At 31.7% G+C, this 22,847-nt stretch overlaps 2 protein-coding genes across 2 annotated transcripts; one reads left to right on the top strand and one right to left on the bottom strand.

Annotated features, from left to right (window-relative positions):
* Positions 1 to 15,249: 15,249 nt before the first annotated feature.
* Positions 15,250 to 15,896, top strand: LOC112706173 (multifunctional methyltransferase subunit TRM112 homolog A). The gene has a single exon (XM_025757333.3). It carries the CDS (start codon positions 15,312 to 15,314, stop codon positions 15,678 to 15,680), a length of 369 nt encoding a protein of 122 aa, XP_025613118.1. The 5' UTR covers positions 15,250 to 15,311; the 3' UTR covers positions 15,681 to 15,896.
* A 253-nt stretch (positions 15,897 to 16,149) lies between these two features.
* LOC112706172 (probable mitochondrial adenine nucleotide transporter BTL3) lies at positions 16,150 to 20,241 on the bottom strand. Its single transcript, XM_025757331.3, has 4 exons — positions 19,344 to 20,241; positions 18,716 to 19,019; positions 17,464 to 17,931; positions 16,150 to 16,803 (listed from the first exon to the last, which is right to left on the bottom strand). The coding sequence occupies exons 1-4, from the start codon at positions 19,754 to 19,756 to the stop codon at positions 16,735 to 16,737; spliced, it is 1,254 nt and encodes a 417-aa protein (XP_025613116.1). The 5' UTR covers positions 19,757 to 20,241; the 3' UTR covers positions 16,150 to 16,734.
* Between the last annotated feature and the right edge of the window lie 2,606 nt (positions 20,242 to 22,847).

Below are 22,847 nucleotides of genomic sequence, written 5' to 3'. Positions count from 1 at the left end.
TTTTGTTAAATATAAATTATATTTTTTGTTTTTGGAAAACAATAATTATCAATGTTGTTTTTCTTTGTCAGATGGATTGGATAACTTCCAATTCTAAAGTGTAAGTAATTGTTGTGTTTTGTGGTTAACCATCAAAAGAAAAATGAGTAATCTTTTACTATTGAATGTAATCTCACAGCATTAAAAATACTATTAATAATTACAAAACACAAAAGTTAATGGCTTCCTAACACCTATCACATAGATATCACAACACACTCACACTGCATACTTACTAACACAACACAAGAGGTTCCTTTTTAAATTTGAATCCAAATACAGTGTATTAAGAGGCACATAGATTACCATCTCTAACATGTTAAACTCTTGTTAAGGACAATTTTATTTTGGAATTGGGCTTTGTAAAATTAGGTTACACAGAAGTCCACTTTATTATATAAGGGTTCTATATGTAAACCCAAAAACAAGCAGGCATCAAGGGTTCTTCTTCTTTGTCATAGTAGAAACAGAGCGCTCTAGGTAGAAGATGAGGCTGCTGATGCACAACATGCTATCGTCAAATATAAAGGGAGTGCCGGAGTGGAGAAGGGTTTCGGCTGCGAGGCCGAGAAGGTGGTTGAGAAGCCGGTTAAGATGAACGCGGATTTCCTGCGAAAGATGTTCGACAAGGTGGAGTGGAAGACATTCGTGGAAGCTTCTAGAAGCATCGAGTACGCATAACTCCCGGAGGAGGTGGATTCCGGCATGCTTGAGGCGGATGAGTTCCTGAATAGGTTCCACGCACTTTTCGAGCTCCACCTCAAAGAAGGCGCCCTCATCTGCCCCAGCCGCAGATTACAGGGTATCACTAACATGCTACTACGAGGTCTGATTACCAGCTTGCCTTTTCTTTTATTATTAGACTTGTGTTGTCTTTTGTACCCTGTCAATCTCATTAGGTTTGGTTATAATTCACCACTTGTGTTTCTTTTGTTTTCATCGTACATTTGGTTACACTTTTTTCTATCATAAACATTGTACAAATCATTCAGTGAATACGTCCCCAAAAATCATTACTTAGTAACGTATTCATATATTAAAGATAAGGCAGCCTAGTTTATAGAAATGCTATGTATAAATGGTGGGAGTAAATATCCAACTGACAATAGATATTTGAAATTGTGCTATTTCATTTCAATTTTTGTTTAAATTTTGTTGATTTAATTTGTTTACAATTTTACTCTCTTTTTTTGTTTATGTTTTTTGTGACCGAAATAAACTAAACAAAGAAAAATAAAACAAACAAAAGAAGGAACTGCTTAAATAGAGGGACTTTCTTAAACTCCTGCTAAGGTATAAACCACTAGAATTTTATTGAAATATTTAAATAAAAATAAAGATATCTCAAATGATTAAAACGATAAAAATAATTTTTAAAAATTTAAAAACTAAAAAAAAATCAAATATTGTATATTTATTACAAAAAAAATTTAAAAATTAAATGTTGATACAATTTTTTAATCATAATTAAAAAAATTTATTTTCAAAATTTAATGATTTTATTAGTAAGTAGATTTTTTGCAACTATTTTTGTGAATTGTTGAAAATTTTTATAAGAAATAAAAAGGAAAATCTATAAATAAAATTTTATTCATATTTTTTATATATACATTTTAAGCAGTTATCTAAATGTTTTTACATAACTTTGGATTAAATAGACAAGCTTTTGTTAAATATAAATGATGTTTTTGTTTTTGGACAATAATTGTTAATGTTGTTTAAAATTGTTGTTTCTTTAGCATGTTAAACCATAATTAATAAGTAGATTTTTTGAAGCACCTATATATATCTTTGTATATTGTATCTTTGAGACACACTCAATAATACACTCTTTAAAATTATATTCTCTAATTTTAAATATTTAAATTTAATAATTTTTAAATTAATTTCAAAATTTTACGATCCAAATAATTTATTATTAAAAATTCACAAAATAAATCTTTTTTTAATTAGTTTTTAAGTTTTAGTTAAATAATCAACAATAATACTCATCACACTAGTCACAAAAATTTAGAATAAAAAAGATCAACAACTTCTAATAATCAAGTAATTAATAATTTTTAATAAGAGTATCATTTCCATTTCACATAAAAGAACTCAATAATAAAAATCCTCTAACCAAGAATCATACATTCGTAACACAAAACAAATTTCAATTCAATTACAATTATTACCGACAAATTTATTGTCAAAATTAAATTTGATCGTCTAATATTAAATCCAACAATATTCAACGTAAAATCTAACAGAGAAGAAGGAGATGCTTGTAATTTTGTTTTATGAAGAGCCTCCTTATAGGAAGCATCTAATTTTGGGTTTAGAAAGATAAAAATTAAAAACGACAATCATAGTCTAAAATGCAGCATCACACACACCACATAAATAACGTAGTATACATGACATTTAACGTCTAATGGAGACAAATAATGAAACAACCCTCAAACAAAACAAAACAAATACTCCATAAGGTTCGAGAGATAATGAATTTTTATCAAATAATAATTAAATTATAAATAAATTTTAAATAATAATTAGTTATAAGTAAATACTTGTCCGACATTTATAATTCTGATACAATTATAGAAGATTTTAGGATTTTTAAATTTGATTTTAATGTATTTATAGGTTTATTTAATTATATATTATTATATTAATATTTTTTAATTCATTACATGAATAATTATGTAAAATAATAAATATAATTAAATAATTTTTAAAAATATTATACTAATAAAATATTAAAATTAATTTTAAAAAAAAACTTTTTTATATATAATAAGAGAGTAGTATAAAACTGGTTGACTAACAAGTGTTGGACTTCATTAAGTAAAAAATGGCACTTTGACTCTCGTATAAAAGTGTTTAGATAAGGTTTGAATTGACTAACTAGAAATTTTATTAGTGGAAAATTTAGTTTTTATTGATTCTAAAGTTTTTTTTTTAAATTATGAATAGAAAATATTATTTAAAGGTTGTAAAAAAAATATATGAACGAACATTTTTTTAATTGTTGTTAAAAAAAATTCAATTGTAATCTGCTTTTAAAGTTTTAGTTAAAAAAAATAATGAGAAAACAAAAGAAAAAAGATGATGCTTAAAAAGCCACACTAGGCCTGTGGGCCCAACTCTAAACTTAGAGCGAGAGCAACCCAACATATTGCCACCCACTCAAGCCCAACTCCATCACGCACGCACGCACAGATATAAAAGTTCGTAAAATGGTTGGCCCAACTCTACACTTAGAGCAACAGAAGGTCAATATATTGCCACCCATTCAAGCCCAACGGGGTATATTGAAATCCAATTCCATCATCACAATAATGCCCCTGCTCACGTTACCAAACCCGACAAACAACATTCCTTCTCATAAACTATATAAACTTATGTTCTCTAATAACTGAAGAAGTTAAGCCGAGTTTGTCAGTTAGCAAGCCAGGCGAACCATATGTTTGGAATATCTTTCTATATAGGAGAATTTTAGTATACAGATGAAAATTGGTACAGATTTAAAGATTTGTCTACACCACACTTTCTAAAGCCACACTTTAAATCGTAACTCTTCACAAAGAAAAGCGTCACCTAATGGAAAAAAGTAAATTAAAAGATTTAAGAGAAGAAATAATCAAGTTATCAAAATTAATAGACCAAAAATTAATGATTTTAACTAATGTTAACTGTAATGACACCGAATTCTTAAAATCAATACAAAATGATTTTTCTCAAAATCTTTATTTTACTATAAGTTTTATTGAAGGACTTAAAAAACCTGAAAAAACTTATTTTTCACACGGAATTTCTAAAAAATGTTATCATGGAAATGATTCCCCACATCTTTATCATACTTTTAACCCACAATTAAATTCTATAGTAGATATGCTTGAAGAAATATTAGTATCCATAAAATTTCAAAAAAATAAAGAAAAAGAGAATCCCGAAGAAGAAAATTTTCAAAATATAATCAACATAACAGATCTAAAAGTAAAACCACCACTAAAATTATGAATATTGAAGAAAAGTTAGAAGAAGTTACAATGATTTTTAAACAATTAAAAATGGCTCAAGAAAATAATATTATGGAACAAGGATTTCAAATAGAAGAAGAATTAGTAAATTCTGAAAATATAGAAAATGAAGAACACATCCTAGATTATTCAAGTGACGAAGAACCAGCAATCCCAATACAAGTAAAAAATGAAGCTGGAACATCTAAAAATAACCAATCTCAATATAAATGGGAAACATGTTTTGATAATTATGCTTTTAAAAAAGGGTTTATAAATAAAGATTCAAAATATACAAAAATACCATCAAAGTACGTTCCTAAAATCCAAGAAATGGAAGGAGAAAGAATGCTTGATTTAGACTGTAAAAAGAATGAAAAAGAAATTTTCGAAAATTGGTTGAATTCCTTTTTATTAGAAGCTTTTACTAATCCAAAGCTTAGTGAATTGTCTGGAAGAGATATTTGGAATTACATAGGATTTCATACTAAAGGAACTATAAGAGATTATATAACATCAATAGAAAACCAAATAATAGAAGATTTAGCAACAAAAATAACAGCTTATGATAAGATATTATATATAATGATGATTCTATATAAAGAATTTTTTGGAAAAAAATATTATAGATCATAAACAAGAAGTCTATAATAAAGAATATCAAGAAGCAAAAAACCATTTAGCTAATATCCAGATATATGATCTATGTAATGTAGAATCTTATATATGTGAATATAGAATACATTATTACAAATTAAAAGAAGAAGATAAAAATCATTATCTTAGTATGTATATAACAAAACTTCCATATCCTGCTAATGAATTTATAATGGGAAGATTTATAAGAGAAATAAATAGAGGGACAATTGAAAATAATTTTGGTGGAGCAACCGCTGCAATAAGAGAGGAAATAAAAGAGCGTTGTATGCAAGAAGCAACTCAAAAAAGATTTGCAAATATAATTAGAATCTGCTGTCAGGATAATGAAGAGATACCCCAAAAATATGGGCTTAATAAAAATTTTCAGAGAAAGAGAAAATATCAATTTAGAAAAAGAAAATACTATCCAAACTGGAGAAAAAAGAGGTATTTTAGAACAAGAAATAACAATAAAAACAAAAGGAAAAAAAGTGAATATTGCCCAAATAAAAAAGAAAACTGTAAGTGCTGGTATTGCCAAGAAAACTGTAAGATCTTACTAAACAAATAGAAATTGCTAAGTCTTATTTTATGGAACCTTTAGAGGAATCTGATGATAACCTAGACTATATTTTTGAATATGTCTCAGAAACAGACTCAGAGACTGAGTAATAATGCCACATTTATTACTATAAAAATAACAGAAAAATTTATAAATGCTTTTATAGATTCTGGAGCAACACAATGCTTTGCTAGTTCAAACATAAAACTTGATTGGAAAAAATTAAAGAAACCATTAAGAGTTAGAATAGCTGACAAATCAATACATAAAATTGACCAAAAAACAGAGATGACTGAAATTTTTATTCAAAATTATAGGTTCATTGTTCCATCTATATATATGTTAGATTCTGGAATGGATTTTATCATAGGAAATAACTTTTTAAAACTATATCATCCATTCATTCAAGAATTAACATATATAGTTTTAAAAGCTCCACATGATTCTTCAATAAATCAAAAATCAAAACGTATAAAAATACCAACTACTACTATAGATAAGATCTTAAAATTTAAAATATTTTCTATATTAGAAACATGTTATTTAAATTTATACTTTCAGATAAACATTCCAAAAAATAATCTTGAAATAAAGATAGAGGAACTTTTGGATGAAATTTGTGCTGAAAATCCGTTAGATATTAAAAATACAAATAACGAATTAGTAAGCATTAAATTAAAAGATCCTATAAAAGAGATAAATGTTCCAAATAAAATTTCTTATTCTGCAAGAGATAGAGAAGAGTTCTCTTTAGAATGTAGAGATCTTTTGGAAAAAGGAATTATAAGATTAAGTAAAAGTCCTCATGCAACTCCAGCCTTTTATGTCGAAAACAATAATGAAATTAAAAGGGGAAAACGAAGAATGGTTATTAACTATAAGAAGATGAATGAAGCAACTATTGGTGATGCTCATAAACTTCCAAGAAAATATTCTATTTTAGAAAAAATAAAAGGAGCGACTTGGTTTTCATCTCTTGATGCAAAATCAGGATATTGGCAACTTCGTTTAGACGAAGAAACAAAGAAATTAACTGCTTTTACTTGCCCAACAAAAGAATCAACAAGTGTGTTACTCTATGAATGGAATGTATTACCATTCAGATTAAAACAAGCTCCAGGTATTTATCAAAGATTTATGGAAGAAAATCTAAAAGAGTTAAATGAATTTGTTTTAGTGTACATTGATGATATACTAATTTTTACAAAACAGGATAAAGAAGATCATCTTCAAAAATTATTAATAGTTTTAGAAAGATGTAAGGAAAAAGGACTAGTTCTTAGCAAAAAGAAAGCAAGAATAACAAAACAAGAAATAGAGTTTCTTGGATTAATTCTATCCACTCAAGGAAAGCTAAAACTTCAGCCAAATGTCCTAGAAAAGGTAAATTTATTCCCTAATAAAATAGAAGATAGAAAACAATTACAAAGATTTTTAGGATGTATAAATTATATTTCCGATCAAGGATTTTTAAAGAATATAACAGAATACACTAAAAGCTTATTTCCAAAAATAAGTACTAAAAAAGAATGGAAATGGGATGAAAAAGACAGTATGCAAATTCAAAGGATTAAACAATTATGTGAAAAACTTCCAGAACTTTATATTCCAGAAGAAAATGACTACTTAATAGTAGAAACAGATGCTTCAGACATAACCTGGTCAGGATGTCTAAAAGCTAAGAAAGCTATAAAAAGTTTGGAACAAGAAAAAGAATCACTAGATTCTAAATATTCCCCAAAGGAATTACTTTGCAGGTATATTTCAGGGACTTTTACTCCAACAGAACAGAGATATACCACTCATGAAAAGGAAACTCTAGCAGCAATTAAATCTCTTAAGAAATGGAAAATTGATTTACTACCCAGAGAATTTACATTAAGGACAGATTCAAGTTATCTAACAGGTTTCATACGATATAATTTAAAAGTTGATTATAATCATGGACGATTGGTAAGATGGCAATTATTTTTGTTACAATATCCAATAAAAATTGAATATATTAAAGGTGACAAAAATGTTATTGCAGATACATTAACAAGAGAATGGAGTTCGTCTACAACGCATTAGATCAAGAAATTCAGAAATACGAAGAAGAACTTGAAAAATGCAAGCATTGTCAGCAAATAAGGATACAGATCCAATCCCTCAAAAAGGCCATCGAAGCAATGAAATCAACACAACAACCAAAACCATCAGAGTTCAGCCAGCTAAGCGTGGTGGACAAATCAGGTGAAAAAATTCCAGAAAATAAAACAATTGCTGAAATTATCAAAAAATCCACCCAAGATAAAAAATATTATGTAATTTATAATGGCCCCATGAAAGGAGTATATGATGCCTGGGAAAAAGCAGCACCATTTACACATCAATCAAGGATAATTCATAAAGGAGGATTTTTAACACTGGAAGAAGCAAAGGAATCTTTCAGGGAATATGAAGCTCTTCATCCAGAGCAAACCCTAAAAAGAGTAGATAAAGCTCCAATTCAAACCCAGAGAACAGGAATAATAAGAAACATTCCTACAAGGGCCGAAATCAAGGAAAAGAAAAGGGTCTGTAGATCAAATCTCAGAGAAACCCTTAACATAGTCCTAAATTGGACTGAAGAAAAAAGGGCAATCTTGGGATATTATCCTATTGCCAAAGAACAGCTAACAAAGCTGGTTATATTTCCAGAGGCTTCTCCATTTGACACCTATCAGTTTTTCCAGTATGGATTAATTGATACAATTTTAATTTTTAATGATTTGAAAATTATTAGTGAGTTTCCTGCAGGATTTATTGATGCAGTAAAGAGATTTAAAAATATGATTGACAACGTAAATCCAAGGGATATATCCCTAAAATTTACGAATAGTCAACCTATTTTTAATGAAGAAGAAGAATGCTTGGTTCCAGCACATCAAGTAATCTTCATGTCCGTCTTCCCAGGAAATTTTCAACCAATTGATCAAGTTCAAGATTTAACAATCTACAGTCATGAAGGAAGACTAGCCAGTACACTAGCAAGGGTCTTCGAAAGAACTCAAAAGATAACAAGGGAATCTCACACAAGAATCAACTATAAAAGCAGAAATACTTTGCTTGTGTCCAGTAAAAGGAATGAAATTGAAGAAAGAGAGATGAGACTCTTAGTGGAATTTGAATCAGCATTCTACAACTTATCTGGACTCTTAGAAAAGCTCCCCGAAGGGATAAAAAGGAATCTCTGCTATTTGATAAAAGACAGAGAAGACCACAAGTGCCAGCTATGTGTCTCAGAGTTATCTGAAGAAAGCAATAATAAAACGGAATCAACCCACATAATAAAGGAAGAAGACAACGCATCTGAAGGTCACATGATGAAAGAGGAGGACAGCACATCTGAAGCATCTCTCAACATTATTGCATAGTGACGTAAGCGCTTAGGTCATAGAGCACCAACAATGTAGCTGGTGCAAGATAATAAACAATGACGTAAGCAATGACGTCATAAGAAGGGTAAGGATGGGAATTGTCCATCAGACCCAACCATTATAAATAGGATGCTTAGGCAATTGTAGAAGGCATCAAACAATAGAAAGCAGAAGGCTAAGAGTACTCATATGCTAGGAGAGCAAGGAGGAAGCGGCCGAGGCGATTCTATAGTTTGAAGAAGAATTCCTTTAGGAAAAACCAATTCTAAACTCCCCTCTGGAGTTAGTATCTACAATCTCCCCTCTGGAGATAAAAACATCTTATGTAAAATATTCTAAATAAAGGAAGTTTTTTTCCAGAAAGGTACGCCTTTATCTTAATCTCATAGTTATGAATTATTTAGAAAGTTTAGAATTAACGGAAGAATCTGATTATTATAGATTATCTGCCTTATTAGACAATGAAAAACAGGTTGTTCTAAAAACAGAATTAAACCTTAAATCAAATGAAAATTTTAATAAACAAAATCTTTTAAAAGAAGTTTTTAATAGAAAAAATATAATATACTATGGAAAAATTCAACTTGAAGCCCCTATAAAGATAAAATCTGCTAATGGAGAACTTGAAATAGCCTTGATAAATGATGAAGAATTGAGTAAACAGATTGAGAAAATTAAGGATCAACAAAAAAGATCTAAAATTGGATGGATTCATATTAGTACTATACAAGTCTTAATCAAATCTACATATATGAAAGGAATTAATTCACCAATAAGCTTAGCAATCTGTGACAAAAGAATTACTGATGACCCAATTGATCAAATAATTGGAATTGTTCATGGAAACTTGGCAAACGTAAATGTTAAATTCAATGCCCATCTTGGATATGCTATACCTTTATCAACTGAAAATCTTGGAAGATCTATAAGTTTGGCTTATAAATTTCACAGAAATAATCTAATGGAACAAGACGATGAACCATTTTCAATTACATATGCAATAAATTATGCTTTAACAAATAGTCATCATAGTATAATATTTAAAAACAGAGAAAGAATTTATGTCGATGAATTATTTCAGAAAATTGTAAAGACAAAAATACCAAAATATAAAGCTATTGAAAACCCAGTTCTTTTACTAAAAGAACCATCCGGAAAATTAGTTTCATCGAATTTTCAAATAAGAGAATCCAAAATTAATAGCCCTTTAAGTTTATCTAAGTTAAAGATTAAAGAAGAAAATTCTGAAATAAAAGAATTAACAAAAAAGGTCGAAAAATTAAATGAAACCCTAAACACTAAGCTATGACAATAAATAAAGAGAAAATATATGTAACCTATCAAGACAAGAAACAAGAGCTCTTTGAAATAAAAAAATCGGTTGAATTATTTACAGTTTTCTGAAATAAATCAAAGAGCATTTGAAGCTCTAAAAATAATCTATGACAAATTGAAAGGAGAAGTTGAAGAGTTAGAAAAATTGATAGAATCTCTAGAAAATAGTGATGAATCGATGATAGAATTTACAGAAATTCTAAGATAAATAATGAAGTATACAAAGATTGAAAGACCAGAAAACAAAATAAAAAGAAAAAGGGCGAAAAAATTAAAAAGTAAAATAAAGGAGTATAAAAGGGAATTAAATAATCTTCAGTTCGAAATTAATGACCTTATAATAAAAAGGATAGAAATAAGAACAAATATAAACAAGTTGGAGCTAAACTTAAAAAGTTTATAAATGCCTGGAACACCATATTATGACTTAAAAGAATTAAAGCTGTTGAAAGAAAAAATGGAGAATGAAGTTGAAAAATTAAAAAGATATTTAGAAACAACAGAAAGTGTAGAAATAAAAGAAGTTTTGGAGGATTTGAAAAATTATATTAAAGAAAAAGACCAACAGATAAAAGATTTTATATACAATAATCAATATTATAAACTAAAACAAGATTGAAAAACTATAATCAGAATTAGTAATGCTCAATACTTTTGATTATGAAATTACAAATTATAAAGTACTACCAACCAAATTTATGCAAATTATAAATTTATTCGAAGCAAAATATGAAGAGTTAATAATTTTGAAAAAGAAATTACATTGTTAAAAATTAAAAAATTGGTATCAGAGCCAAGTTAACGATTAAGGGTAACACTTTCTCCTTAAGCAATACTTTTAATGACACGCTTTTTTAGTCACAAAAGAACAAAAATCTGTACAGGCACATCTGTACACTAGATGGCCCCTTCTATATATAACAGAGAGCAATATAAAGCTGATTTGCTGGTAAGTGTTCGGCTTCATTAAGCGACAAGTGGCACTTTGATTTTTGTATTAAAGTGTTTAGATAAGGATTAAATTGATTAGTTAAAAATTTTATTAGTGTAAAATTTAGTTTTTATTTGATTCTAAGGTTTTTTTTTTCAAAAAAATTATGAATGAAAAGTATTATTTAATGGTTGTCCAAAAAAACTATGTGAACGGAATTTTTTTTAATTATTGTTAAAAAAATCAATTTTAATATGCTTCTAAAGTTTTTGTTCAAAAGAAAATTAACGAGAAAAAGAAGATGTTGGTTAGAAAGCCATACTAAGCATATGGGCTGAGGATGCAGTAGCTTGTTATCCTTCTACTGTCATGAGTCGAACGTTCTCGTCGCTCTATGAGTCGAGTCTCATGTGTTGCCCTCCATATCTAGGATCTACCAAGTAACGAAGCCCAACTCTATATTTATAGCAAGAGCAGGCTAACATGTTGTCACCCATTCAAGTCTAACCAGGCACATCGAAACTCAATTCTATCATAATAATACCTCTACTAAGGACAAAATCTCGCGTTACCAAGCCCCACAAACAACATCAATAAAAATAACTGTCTTTTAAAATAATCATACAATTTTTTAATAATTATTTATAAAATTATTATTTTAAATTGAATTTAATTTTCATATATTAACATTTAATTTTAACTCCACCTATGTTACACTTGCGATACATAGTCGGTCCCAAGTCCAGATAAAGGAGGAAGGTTGTGTTAGGTCTTCAACAACCAACATAAAAATATAGCCGAACCCCATAACATGAATCAAAGACATTATTGCACTAAAACTAGGTCGTTGCCCAGAAGCAACGCGCCGTATGGCTCGAGTATGGTGTCAAAGCAAGAGCCGCTGCATTGGTGCTCGGATGTAGTGTTGAATGAGTAAGGGTTATCGCGTTTTCGTGAACGGACGAGGGTAAATAAGCTAGTTCACAAAGTAAAAGGTAAAGGTCGAAGCGACAAAAGGTTGAGATTTGGGACATGGAACATAGGTGGACACCATGACAAGGAGGAAGATTAACATTATGTGCCTACAAAAAACGAAATGGGTTGGTGCAAAGACTAGGGAGTTGGATACTTCTGGTTTTAAACTTTGGTATACAGGAAAGGTGAAAAATAGGAATGGGGTTGGAATAATTGTGGATAAGCAGTGGAAGAAGGACGTAGTGGATGTCAAGAGGGTGGGAGATCGGATCATCTCTATCAAACTTGTGGTGATCGGACGAACAACACAAGATAAGGTTTTGGGAGGATCTAGAGAGTTTGGTTTAAGGCATACCTTTGGTAGATAAGATTTTCTTAGGAGGAGATTTAAATGGCCATGTTGTGAGAGAAGTGACTGGATATGGGAATATTCACGGAGGCTATGGTTTCGGGGTGATCAATGCCGAAGGTAAAACTATTTTGGACTTTTCCTCAACCTTTGATCTTCTCATCGCAAATACATATTTTAAAAAGAGAGACGAACATCTTATAACCTATAAGAGTGGCATGACAAGCTCTCAAATTGACTTCTCATTGTTGAGGAGAGTCGACCGAAAATTTTGCATTAATTGTAAAATTATCCCGGGAGAGAGTTTGACAACACAACATAGGGTGCTCGTCATGGATTTTCGCGTTGAGCAAAAGTTGAGGAAAAGACATCATACGAAGAATCCAAGGACGAGGTGGTGGCGGATGAAAGGTGAGGAACAAAGAAGCTTCCTAAGACGGGTAGGAGAAGAGGCAAAGTGGGATGGGAATGGAAGCGCAGAAGAGATGTGGAGGGAGATGGCAGAAGTTATTAGAAGAACAGCAAAAGAAAGTTTTGGTGAATCTAAAGGAATGTGACCAAGAGACAAGGAGTCTTGGTGGTGAAATGCGAGTATACAAGAAAAGATAAAGATAAAAAGGGAATGCTTTAAAGAGTGGTCTTTATGTCGCAATACAGATAACTGAGAAAAATATAAGGCGGCTAAGAAAAAGACAAAAGTGGCTGTAAGTGAAGCAATAACAAGAGCATATGAGGATCTCTACTAGTCTTTGGGCACAAAAGAAGGAGTAAAAGGTATATATAGAATCGCAAAGAGCTGGGGATGAAGAACAAGAGATTTGGATCAGGTTAAGTGCATAAAGGATAAGGATGGAGAGGTGTTGGCTCAAGAGGAGAAGATTAATGAAAGGTGGAAGAGCTACTTCTACGAGTTATTTAATGAGGGACAGAAGACTCTTCGAGCTTTGGTCGATTATACACAAGGGAAGAAGATCAAAACTTTGACTATTATCGAAGGATTCGGGACTTCGAGGTAAAAGAGGCTCTAAAACAGATGAAAAATGGCAGGGCAGTAAGATATGATAATATCCCGATTGAGGTTTGGAAGGGTCTTGGAGAAAAAGGCATCAACTGATTAACCAAGCTTTTTAATGAGATTTTAAGGTCAAAGAAGATGCCTGATGAGTGGAAAAAGAGCACCTTGGTACCTATCTACAAGAATAAGGGAGATATACAAAGCTGCGGAAACTATAGAGGGATTAAGCTTATGAGTCATACTATGAAGTTACGGGAAAGGGTGATAGAACGGAGGTTGAGAAAAGAGACACAAGTAACAGAGAACCAATTTATATTTATGCCAGGAAGATCTACCACTGAAGCGATATACCTATTAAGAAGGATGATGGAGAGGTATCGTAGTAATAAAATGGATCTACATATGGTGTTTATTGATTTGAAAAAAGCGTAGGATACGGTACCAAGGGAGGTATTATGGAAGGTTTTAGAAAAGAGGAGAGTAAGAATCGCATATATTCGGGCAATTAAAGACATGTATGATGGGACCACAACTAGTGTGAAGACTCAAGGTGGTGTGACAGAGGAATTTCCTATTGGTATAGGATTACACCAGGGATCATCCTTAAGTCCATACCTTTTCACATTAGTCTTTGAAGTACTCACAGAGCACATCCAAGAGCCTGTGCCATGGTGCATACTTTTTGCCGATGATATCGTCCTTATGGAAGAGTCAAGTGAAGACCTAAATAAGAAGTTGGAGTTATGGAGAGAAGCTTTAGAAGTGTATGGTCTGCGCATAAGCCGTAGCAAGACGGAATATATGGAATGTAAGTTCAGTCTGAGAAGGGAAAACTCCAATATAGAGGTGAAGATTGGAGAAAACATCCTACGAAAAGTTAAAAGTTTTAAGTATCTTAGGTGCATCATACAAGATAATGGAGAGATTGAATAGAATGTAAATCATAGGATCCAAGCAAGTTGGTCAAAATGGCGGAGTGCATCTGGTTTTATATGCGACAAAAAAGTGCCTTTAAAACTTAAAGGTAAATTCTATCGCACCGCTATAAGACCAGCTATGCTGTATGGTATGGAGTGTTGGGCGGCTAAAGGGGAGCACGAACATAAGCTGAGTGTGGCAGAGATGAAGATGTTGAGATGGATGAGTGGTCATACGCGATTGGATAAAATAAGGAATGAAGATATAAGGGAGAGAGTTGGAGTAGCACCCATTGTGAAAAAGATGGTTGAATCGCGTCTCAGGTGGTTTGGACATGTGAGAAGAAGACCAATAGAACATCCAGTCAGGATGGTGGATGAGATGGAAGATGGACAAAGGGCGAAAGGCAGAAAAAGACCTAAGAAGACCATCTATGAGGTGGTCAAACGAGATCTACATATAAACGGTCTCTCTGTAGACATGATACATGACAGATCATAATGACGTCGTTTGATTCATGTAGTCGACCCCACTTAATAGGATAAGGCTTTGTTATTGTTATTTGTTGTATATTAACATTTAATTTTATCTTATGACATCATTATAAATAACTAATTTTTAAATTTATTATTTAAAAAATATTTAAACGCAAAATCAAGTTAAATAATAATATTTTTTTCTAACAATAGATTAAAATTAAAATTTTCAAAATAAATCCCCAAAAGCCACCAAAGAACAACAAGAGAAACAGAGCAAAGAAAAGAAAAATAAAGAACCCACAAAATCCGAGAAGCAAAGAGAAATCTACGTCCCCAAAGAAACAGTGAACCAATCGGAACACAAAAGAAAATTAAGGATTAAAAAAATTAAAATAAAAAAAAATTTATTAACTCGTAGCAGAGAGAAAAGCAAGGCAAAACCTCGGAGACAATGGATTAGGCCGTTAAACTCTTTTTTCTTTTCTTTTTTTGTTTTGGGGCCGTTAAACTCTTGTTGGTAGAATTTTATTTTGGAATTGGGCTTTGTAAAATTAGGTTTTAACAGAAGCGCACCTTTTTATCTGAGGGTTCTATATATAAACCCAAAAACAAGCAGGCAACAAGGGTTCTTCTTCTTTGTCATAGTAGAAACAGAGCGCTCTAGGTAGAGATGAGGCTGCTGACGCACAACATGCTATCGTCGAATATAAAGGGAGTGGAGAAGGGGTTTCCGCTGCGGATCGAGGCGGAGAAGGTGGTTGAGAAGCCGGTTGAGATGAACGCGGATTTCCTGCGGAAGATGTTCGAGAAGGTGGAGTGGAAGGCATTCTTAGAAGCTTCTAGAAGCATGGGGTATGCGCAGCTCCCGGAGGAGGTGGATTCCGGCATGCTTGAGTCGGACGAGTTCCTGAGTAGGTTCCACCATGCACTCCTCGAGCTCCACCTTGAAGAAGGCGCCCTCGTCTGTCCCGAGACCGGCCGCCGATTCCCCGTCAACAAGGGTATCCCTAACATGCTCCTCCATGAGGACGAGGTCTGATTACCAGCCCGCCTTTTCTTTGATTATTAGACTTGTGTTATCTTTTGTACCCTCTCAATCTCATTAGGTTTGGCTGTAATTCACCACTAAAAGTGTTTCTTTAATTTTCATATATATATTTGGATACTCTTTCTATGATAAACATTGTACAAATCATTCAGTTATTCCTATATTAAAGATAATGCAGCAGGTCTCTATCGACCATGAATATCTGTAGTCGCTATCTTCCCGAATTTGTCCCTTTGCTTTTATACAAACTACGCCATAAACTGCATTGGTAGTTCAAAGTGACTCGAATTACAACTGACTTTGAAGTTTTGAAATAAAGTGATTTATATTATAATTTATAACTGATTCAAACCAATATAACCTGTGCTGAAAATGCAGGTGGTATTTACTTATGTCTAGTATATCTGATTTTGAAAGCATAAATCAATTATAAAATTTTCGTAATATAGAAAACAAACCATAATCCAGAATGACAACTGATTTTCAGCGTCTAGAATTGATACTTCAACATCCCACTGGCATAGTATAAATTACTACATTACATTGAAATTAATTCGACAAAAACAAAACCACACACCCTAATAAGGCGTAATCCAGCATATGGAAGATTGTAAAAGTTACAACCTAGAGAGAGGAGAATGATATTAGATCCTTTTTCAGAGGGTTGCTTGGGTGCTATTATACTCCATGATAATGATTTAAAAATAAATAAATGAAAGAAGAGTACAGGGCGAATAAGAATTGAAGTCAAGATCAAGCAGTCACTAATCAAACATTTTTTTTTTTGTAAAACTGAAGCCTTGGTAGATTGATTGATTATGGAATCCGTCCAAAATTTTCCTGTGGGAAATACATGAATCGTGAACAATTGTAAAAGGGATTGCAGACCCGAATTATGCTTTGAACCTTCAAAGGCAGACATCAAATATGATTGCCAAGTGAAGTCAACCGCTACCATTCTGCACCTATAATAAGTGTGGACCTATAAAACATATGATGCTACAACTTCTCATCAGTGTATAACTGATAATAATCTATTCATTGCCTACTCCACTTTGAGCACAATCTTCATGAATTCATAGACAAAGTAACTGATTGATGCTGAAGGAAGTACCTGAACTTGAAGAAAAAACAATACAAGTGTATTAGTTTTATGATTAATAAAAGTAACCTTAAGCAGCATGGAAAAGATATGGACAAAAATGGCACAAGGGTCATCATAATTTAAATACAAGCATACATCTATCATAAAGCTAAATTCAGCCCAGAGGAAGTTGATCTTATATCATTTGCTATTATTGGTACAAACTACACACCTCTGTTACAGATCAGGGGGGAAAAGGGATGATTTTGGCTTGGCAATTACAAAAGGAATCAATGTTTCAGGGAAAAAAGCCTGGGATAAGTGATAACATACTATCATCACCAAGATAACAATCCAAATATGGATAATTGAAACATTTCATAAACAAGACAATGCAACCTTGAGCGAATTACAGAAAGACCATTTACAAGCAGTGCCACCTAATGATTGCTACACGTTAGGATGTAAAATGAAAATTTAATTAGGTGAATTAACGGAGACAGTATCCTGCATGAATTATGAACCTATATTCTCTACATTAAAAAAGTAATTTCTACGTAGTAAACCATAAATTTGAACAGATCAGGGACTGGTATAGCAACTGAAATTCACTGGGTTCTAAATGGATAAATATAGTGCATAAAGTAAAATATAAGTAAATTGAGTATGCAAGGAAGTAAATTGACATGCCTGGAGTAAGCTGGGAATAAGTCCTGCATACAGAGCTTGAATGCCTCCATGTTCCACTATTTTGGCACAAGTCGCAAAAGAACTTAAACGGGTAGACTGGACTTGCAATTGAAGCTGCCTCCTTACAACTTCGAATGGATATGTAGCAGCTTCTGCACAAGCACCGGCAATAGCACCATACAACAGCGTCCTTACTGGTCCTAACTCAAGCTGATCCAATGCACTCAATTCCTTACCCTGTTTGTGCAAATTCTGGATTCGCTTCCTTCCTTTGGGTGAATGCAAATAAGCTGATTTGAGTATATCATATACACCATAAAAAACTGCACCAGAAGGAGCCATACTTATAATTGACGGTACCAAACCCTTGTAGAGAGAAAAGAAGCCTTCAGTCCGAATCATGTATTGGAAAGCACCAATAACACCACCCAAAGCTTCCCCACCAGGTGCCACCAACTTGGTCCGGATCTGAAAGAAACCAATGGTAAACATTTTGAACCAATTAAACCACATGGCTAAATGTGTGATCTTCTGTCTTTTATTGTCTTGGGAACCCATTCATAATTATGGTGTTCACACTAAATGAAGGAAGCATACGTAGACCAAGTCAGACTCAAAATACAAGAGCCATTAAGAAATTGTAACTAATATTTTGAAAAAACGTGCATTGCACATGCTATTTTTATTTTTCCCCCCTCCATTGTTAAAAGGAGAATCTGATTGAAAAGTGTTCTTCATCATAGCATACCCTGAGAAATTACATGGAAGGAGTTATAACACAGATTATGATGATCTCATTTCAGCTTCTCGAATGACCTGGTCCTTTGAGGCAGGATTCAATAATCCTGAACTCTCTCTCTAGTCTCTATTAATATAATTAGCCATGTTAAGAGCTAATACAACAGGATCTATATTCACACAAAAATGTTATGCAGATTAAACTCTTCTTTTACATTTTTTTATTCTGTTAAGCTTTTCATCTAAATAGCAGCAAAACTGCAAACAAGAATTATTCTGCATGTTCATCTGTAGTGATCCCATATCCAGATAAACCAGTCCAAATGACTCCTTAACTAAAGAAGGTATAACTTAGCATGTTTGAGTGCACGATGGCCACCATTGAGTGCTTTCACTTTTACATACAAAACTAATGGCAAGCAGTTTGTGCACATGATTTTACTCAGTGCTGCTATAAAAGAGGAAATGAACTAAAGAAGAAATCATAATTCAAATATTAGAAATTGCCACGTACTGTGTCAAGTGGAAGGCAAATAATGGTAGCAGTAATTCCAGCAGCAGCACCAGCAATAAACCTCTCAAAATTGGTAGTTTCCTCATTTCCGGAGAATCTAAGGAGCTGCTTCCTATATGTATCATAAGCACAAAAATTCACTGCCTTGAATGGAGCCGTCCGCAGAATATTTACAAGGTTCCCCTTCCAAAAGCCCCTCAGACCCTGAGAAGTGGCTATCTTTCTCACAAGCTCAACGATATTCTTCTTCTCCCCGCGAACTATATACTCCAGCTTAAGTCTTTCAAGTGGAGCAACACAAGTTCTGGCGCAGCAAACGTGAGCATATTTATAAACAAAAACACATAAAAATACATTCAATAATCAAGACCAACACTACTAACTACACTAAGCAAAGCCATTTAAGAGTCTAAGGGAACAAAATGACATCAGGAAGGCAATTGTACAAAAATGTCTTCATTATACACAGTGAGACACAAGTTAAATAGCAATGTGCCTCCTGTAATTGTTACTTCCTCCGTTTCAAATAACTAATAATTTCAACAGAGTAGTACATTTAAAAACTTAATGCATCTAAATAATAGATTAATATTTTGAAACAGAAGGATTATTTGATAGTAATGTGTACCTAGAAACCATGGCAGCTACGGCACCAGCCCATAGATGCTTAGTGGTGTTGTTGACGGCATTGCCTCCTCGTACCGTCCTAACCTTGTGTTGTACCTCAACAACACCCTCCTCCGAACTTGTCTCCTTGTCGGAGCCGTTGTCCCCATTCGGCACCACGAGTTTAGCACTCGGCAAGCTCACCGACAAGAAGCAGCTAGCAGCTACTGCCGCCTTAAGCCTCCGGCGTGGCGGCGAGGGATTCAATTCGGCACGAATCGAGGCGGCGGGAAGCAGGCGGAGGAAGGAATCTGGAGTTGCGGGTTCGAGGAACAATCCCCCGGGTGGTGGCGCGGTGAGGGAAGAGAAATCGGAAGGGAAATTGAGGAAACGGTGGGATTGTTGGTGGGGAGTGAGGTCCTGTGGTAGTGGCATTTTTGTGATTTGAAGAAGAGGAGTTGGGGAAGTAGAAGAAGTTGGTGGTATTGAATTTATTCGTAGTTAATTAGCTAGGTCTATTGAATGCGGAACCATGAACATGAGAACTATTCTCCCCTTACTTTCTTTCTTTCTTCTTTGAATTACATAGCGCTAGCAAACAGAAGTTGTGACATTATCCTCTTCCGTTTGGGACTCCTTCTCCTTCTCCTTCTTCTCGGCTTCTCCTTCCGTCCTTCCTTCGTCTATTGCTTTTCATAATCTTTAAATAATGAGAAGGTTAGGGGCGTCCGAGTGCCTCACTGACTGGCGTCCTACACTAAAACTCCAACACACGGATTCTTTGGTTTTGCCTTATCAAATGTTCCAAGTGTTTCGCCCAGGAATATCCTCAAGCATTTTTTGTGACGATGTAGTAACGGTGGAAATTTTGTACGGAGGGAGGAGGAATGTAAACTTTGTTTTCAACTACACACACGATCTAAAATTCCTCAATTAATTCCTGTAATATTTACAACTAATTTTTTTTTTCTTTCATTTAGTCAATAAAGGATAATTTACTGTATTAAATAAAAAGCATTCTAATTTTAGTATTTTACACAAATTTCCTAAAATACAAAAAATTACCTGAATATTTTAACTTTTATTTTTATATAAATCGAATTTAATAAATTCAATTTAGTTAAACATGTACTAAATTGAAATGATTGAATTCGAATTGCATGTATTTAAATGTCACGTGTAAATGACATTGATTTAAAATTCTTTCTAAATCAATACAAATAAATTCGAATTATATATATATATATATATATATATATATATATATATATATATATATATTAAATCGAATTCATTCAATTAAATCTACATACGTGAAGACAAGCACATGGTAAATCATGGTTTTAGCAAATCAAAACCGACTTATTCGATTTGTATGCGAAACTACTCAAACAATTTGAAGTCCATTTATTTTTGATAAATTAAATTTTTTAAATAAACTTTTTAAGTCATTTTTTTAAAATTGTTTTGTATAAAATAAAATATTTTCTTGTAGTAAAATATAAATAAATTTATTAAAAAATATATTTATTCAAATTTCAAATACAATACTCTTTTACATAGTTAATAATTTAAAAATTATTTTATTTTATGTAAACAATTAAAAAAAAGATTAAATTTAAAAGTAAATATTTATGTATATATTCAAATTTTAAATAAAATATTTTACATAATCAATAATAATTTAAAAATTAAAAAAATATTTTATTCCATGCATTAAAAAGAAAAATAAGCTAACTTTAATTATGAAACTTTTTCGCCAATGAATTATAATTCAAATGGCATGGTTTTTCATACTTAATTAAGAAATTGTAAGTTCGAGTCTTCTATCTTTTGGTAAAAAAAAAATTGAGACTTCTTTAGATTAATACTTAAAAAGATTACTAAAAGAAATTAGAATACTTTTGATTTAGAATACTTAACAAAAATATTTGAATTAATAAAATATATTATTTTTAAATTAAAGATACTATTAATAATTATAATTTTTAAATAGAGTTTTTTTTTAAAATAACAAAATAATCCTTTTCTTCTTTCTCTCCCACACACAATAACTATCTCTTCTTTTAATATTACATTCTCTTTTTGGACCACCCTCCCAACAATCTTTTCTATTATTCTCTTCATTTCGATTGCATCATTCCAGGAAATATGACAGACTCTGAATTTTGTAAGGAAAAACTTCAAATTTTCTATCTCTTCTTCTTCACTTATAAATTGGTGTGACAATTTTGGGAGATTAATTTTAAAATGGCAGACTTTAAAGTGAACATGACCAAATTAAGTCGCCCATTTACGTATTCAACTCACCGGATGCAATTTTTTGTAGTTTAGAATTCCTTTGTCACATGCTCAAGTAAAGATGGCGATTTGATTTTAAAGATTCGAAAAATGTTCCTATTTGATTGGCTGGTTTAGTTTTATTTATTTTGCGAAAAAAAAAATGTGGTTATTAATAGATTAGCAAGAGCAGGTGCTTTGGGTAGTTATGAATATGTAGGATGAGAACATAGAATCTCTTAAACTACTAGGCGAGATTTGCTAGCTCTTTGAGCTGTGCTCTGTTCTTGACTTTCACTCTATGCGCCGGTCAGCTGTGAAATCAAGCTAGCAAAGAGATTAAGATAACTTAAACGAAGCACATTTTTTGTGTGTGTTTCTTTGGCATTTATAAGACAACTCTCAGGGCTGACGAAAGTATTAATTTTGCTGAAGTTGTCTCACATAAATATTTACAATTTGGAGTTAATGGATTGAAAATAATAACTGGTTATTAGACTATTTCCAGTAAGAAATTCATTCCAGTTTCTATTTATGGCACGAGCAATGCTAGGGGTCAACAATTTTTGTGATTGTTAGCCATCAACTAGCCATTAATGATGATTTGATGGTGTGAGATTTCATCCAATGACTCACATTCCTCTGCTGGTTACATGCTGGCTAAAATTCAATAAAACTGCTAGTCCCCTAAACTTTTTCAAGTAATTTCACATTCACTTTTGCATCATAAACAATAAATAAAAATTCAAAACATCTATTTCTTTTCCATTAGAAGGACATCAAAAAACTAACTTTAGTTTTTATTATGGTCTCACTTAATTAATTAATTAAAGTAATTAAAATTAATATAATTACTTTTTTATAATAATATTATTTAAATTTATAAATTCAAAATAATTTAGTATTATAAAATATTAAAATAAATAACTTAAATTTGGTTAGTATTTTAAATTTTACAAATAAAAATAAAAAATCTAACTAAAAAATTATTTTGTAATAGATAAAAATTAAATTTATTTTTTATGTAAATAAATTTAATTAATTATGATTCAATATAACAATATAAATAATATTTGATATTGATTTAATATAATTATTTATATTAATTATGATTTAATATAACTAGTTATTAAATAATTAATATAAATAATTATTAATAAATTAATTATAATTTAATTATTTAATATATATCTGATATGTTTTTAATTTTTTTTATTAACTCACCACATGGTATGATCTTATTGGC

This window comes from Arachis hypogaea, chromosome 8 (genome assembly GCF_003086295.3).
Source record: "Arachis hypogaea cultivar Tifrunner chromosome 8, arahy.Tifrunner.gnm2.J5K5, whole genome shotgun sequence".
Taxonomy (NCBI): Eukaryota; Viridiplantae; Streptophyta; class Magnoliopsida; order Fabales; family Fabaceae; genus Arachis; species Arachis hypogaea.
This window is presented reverse-complemented; position numbering and strand designations above follow the sequence as displayed.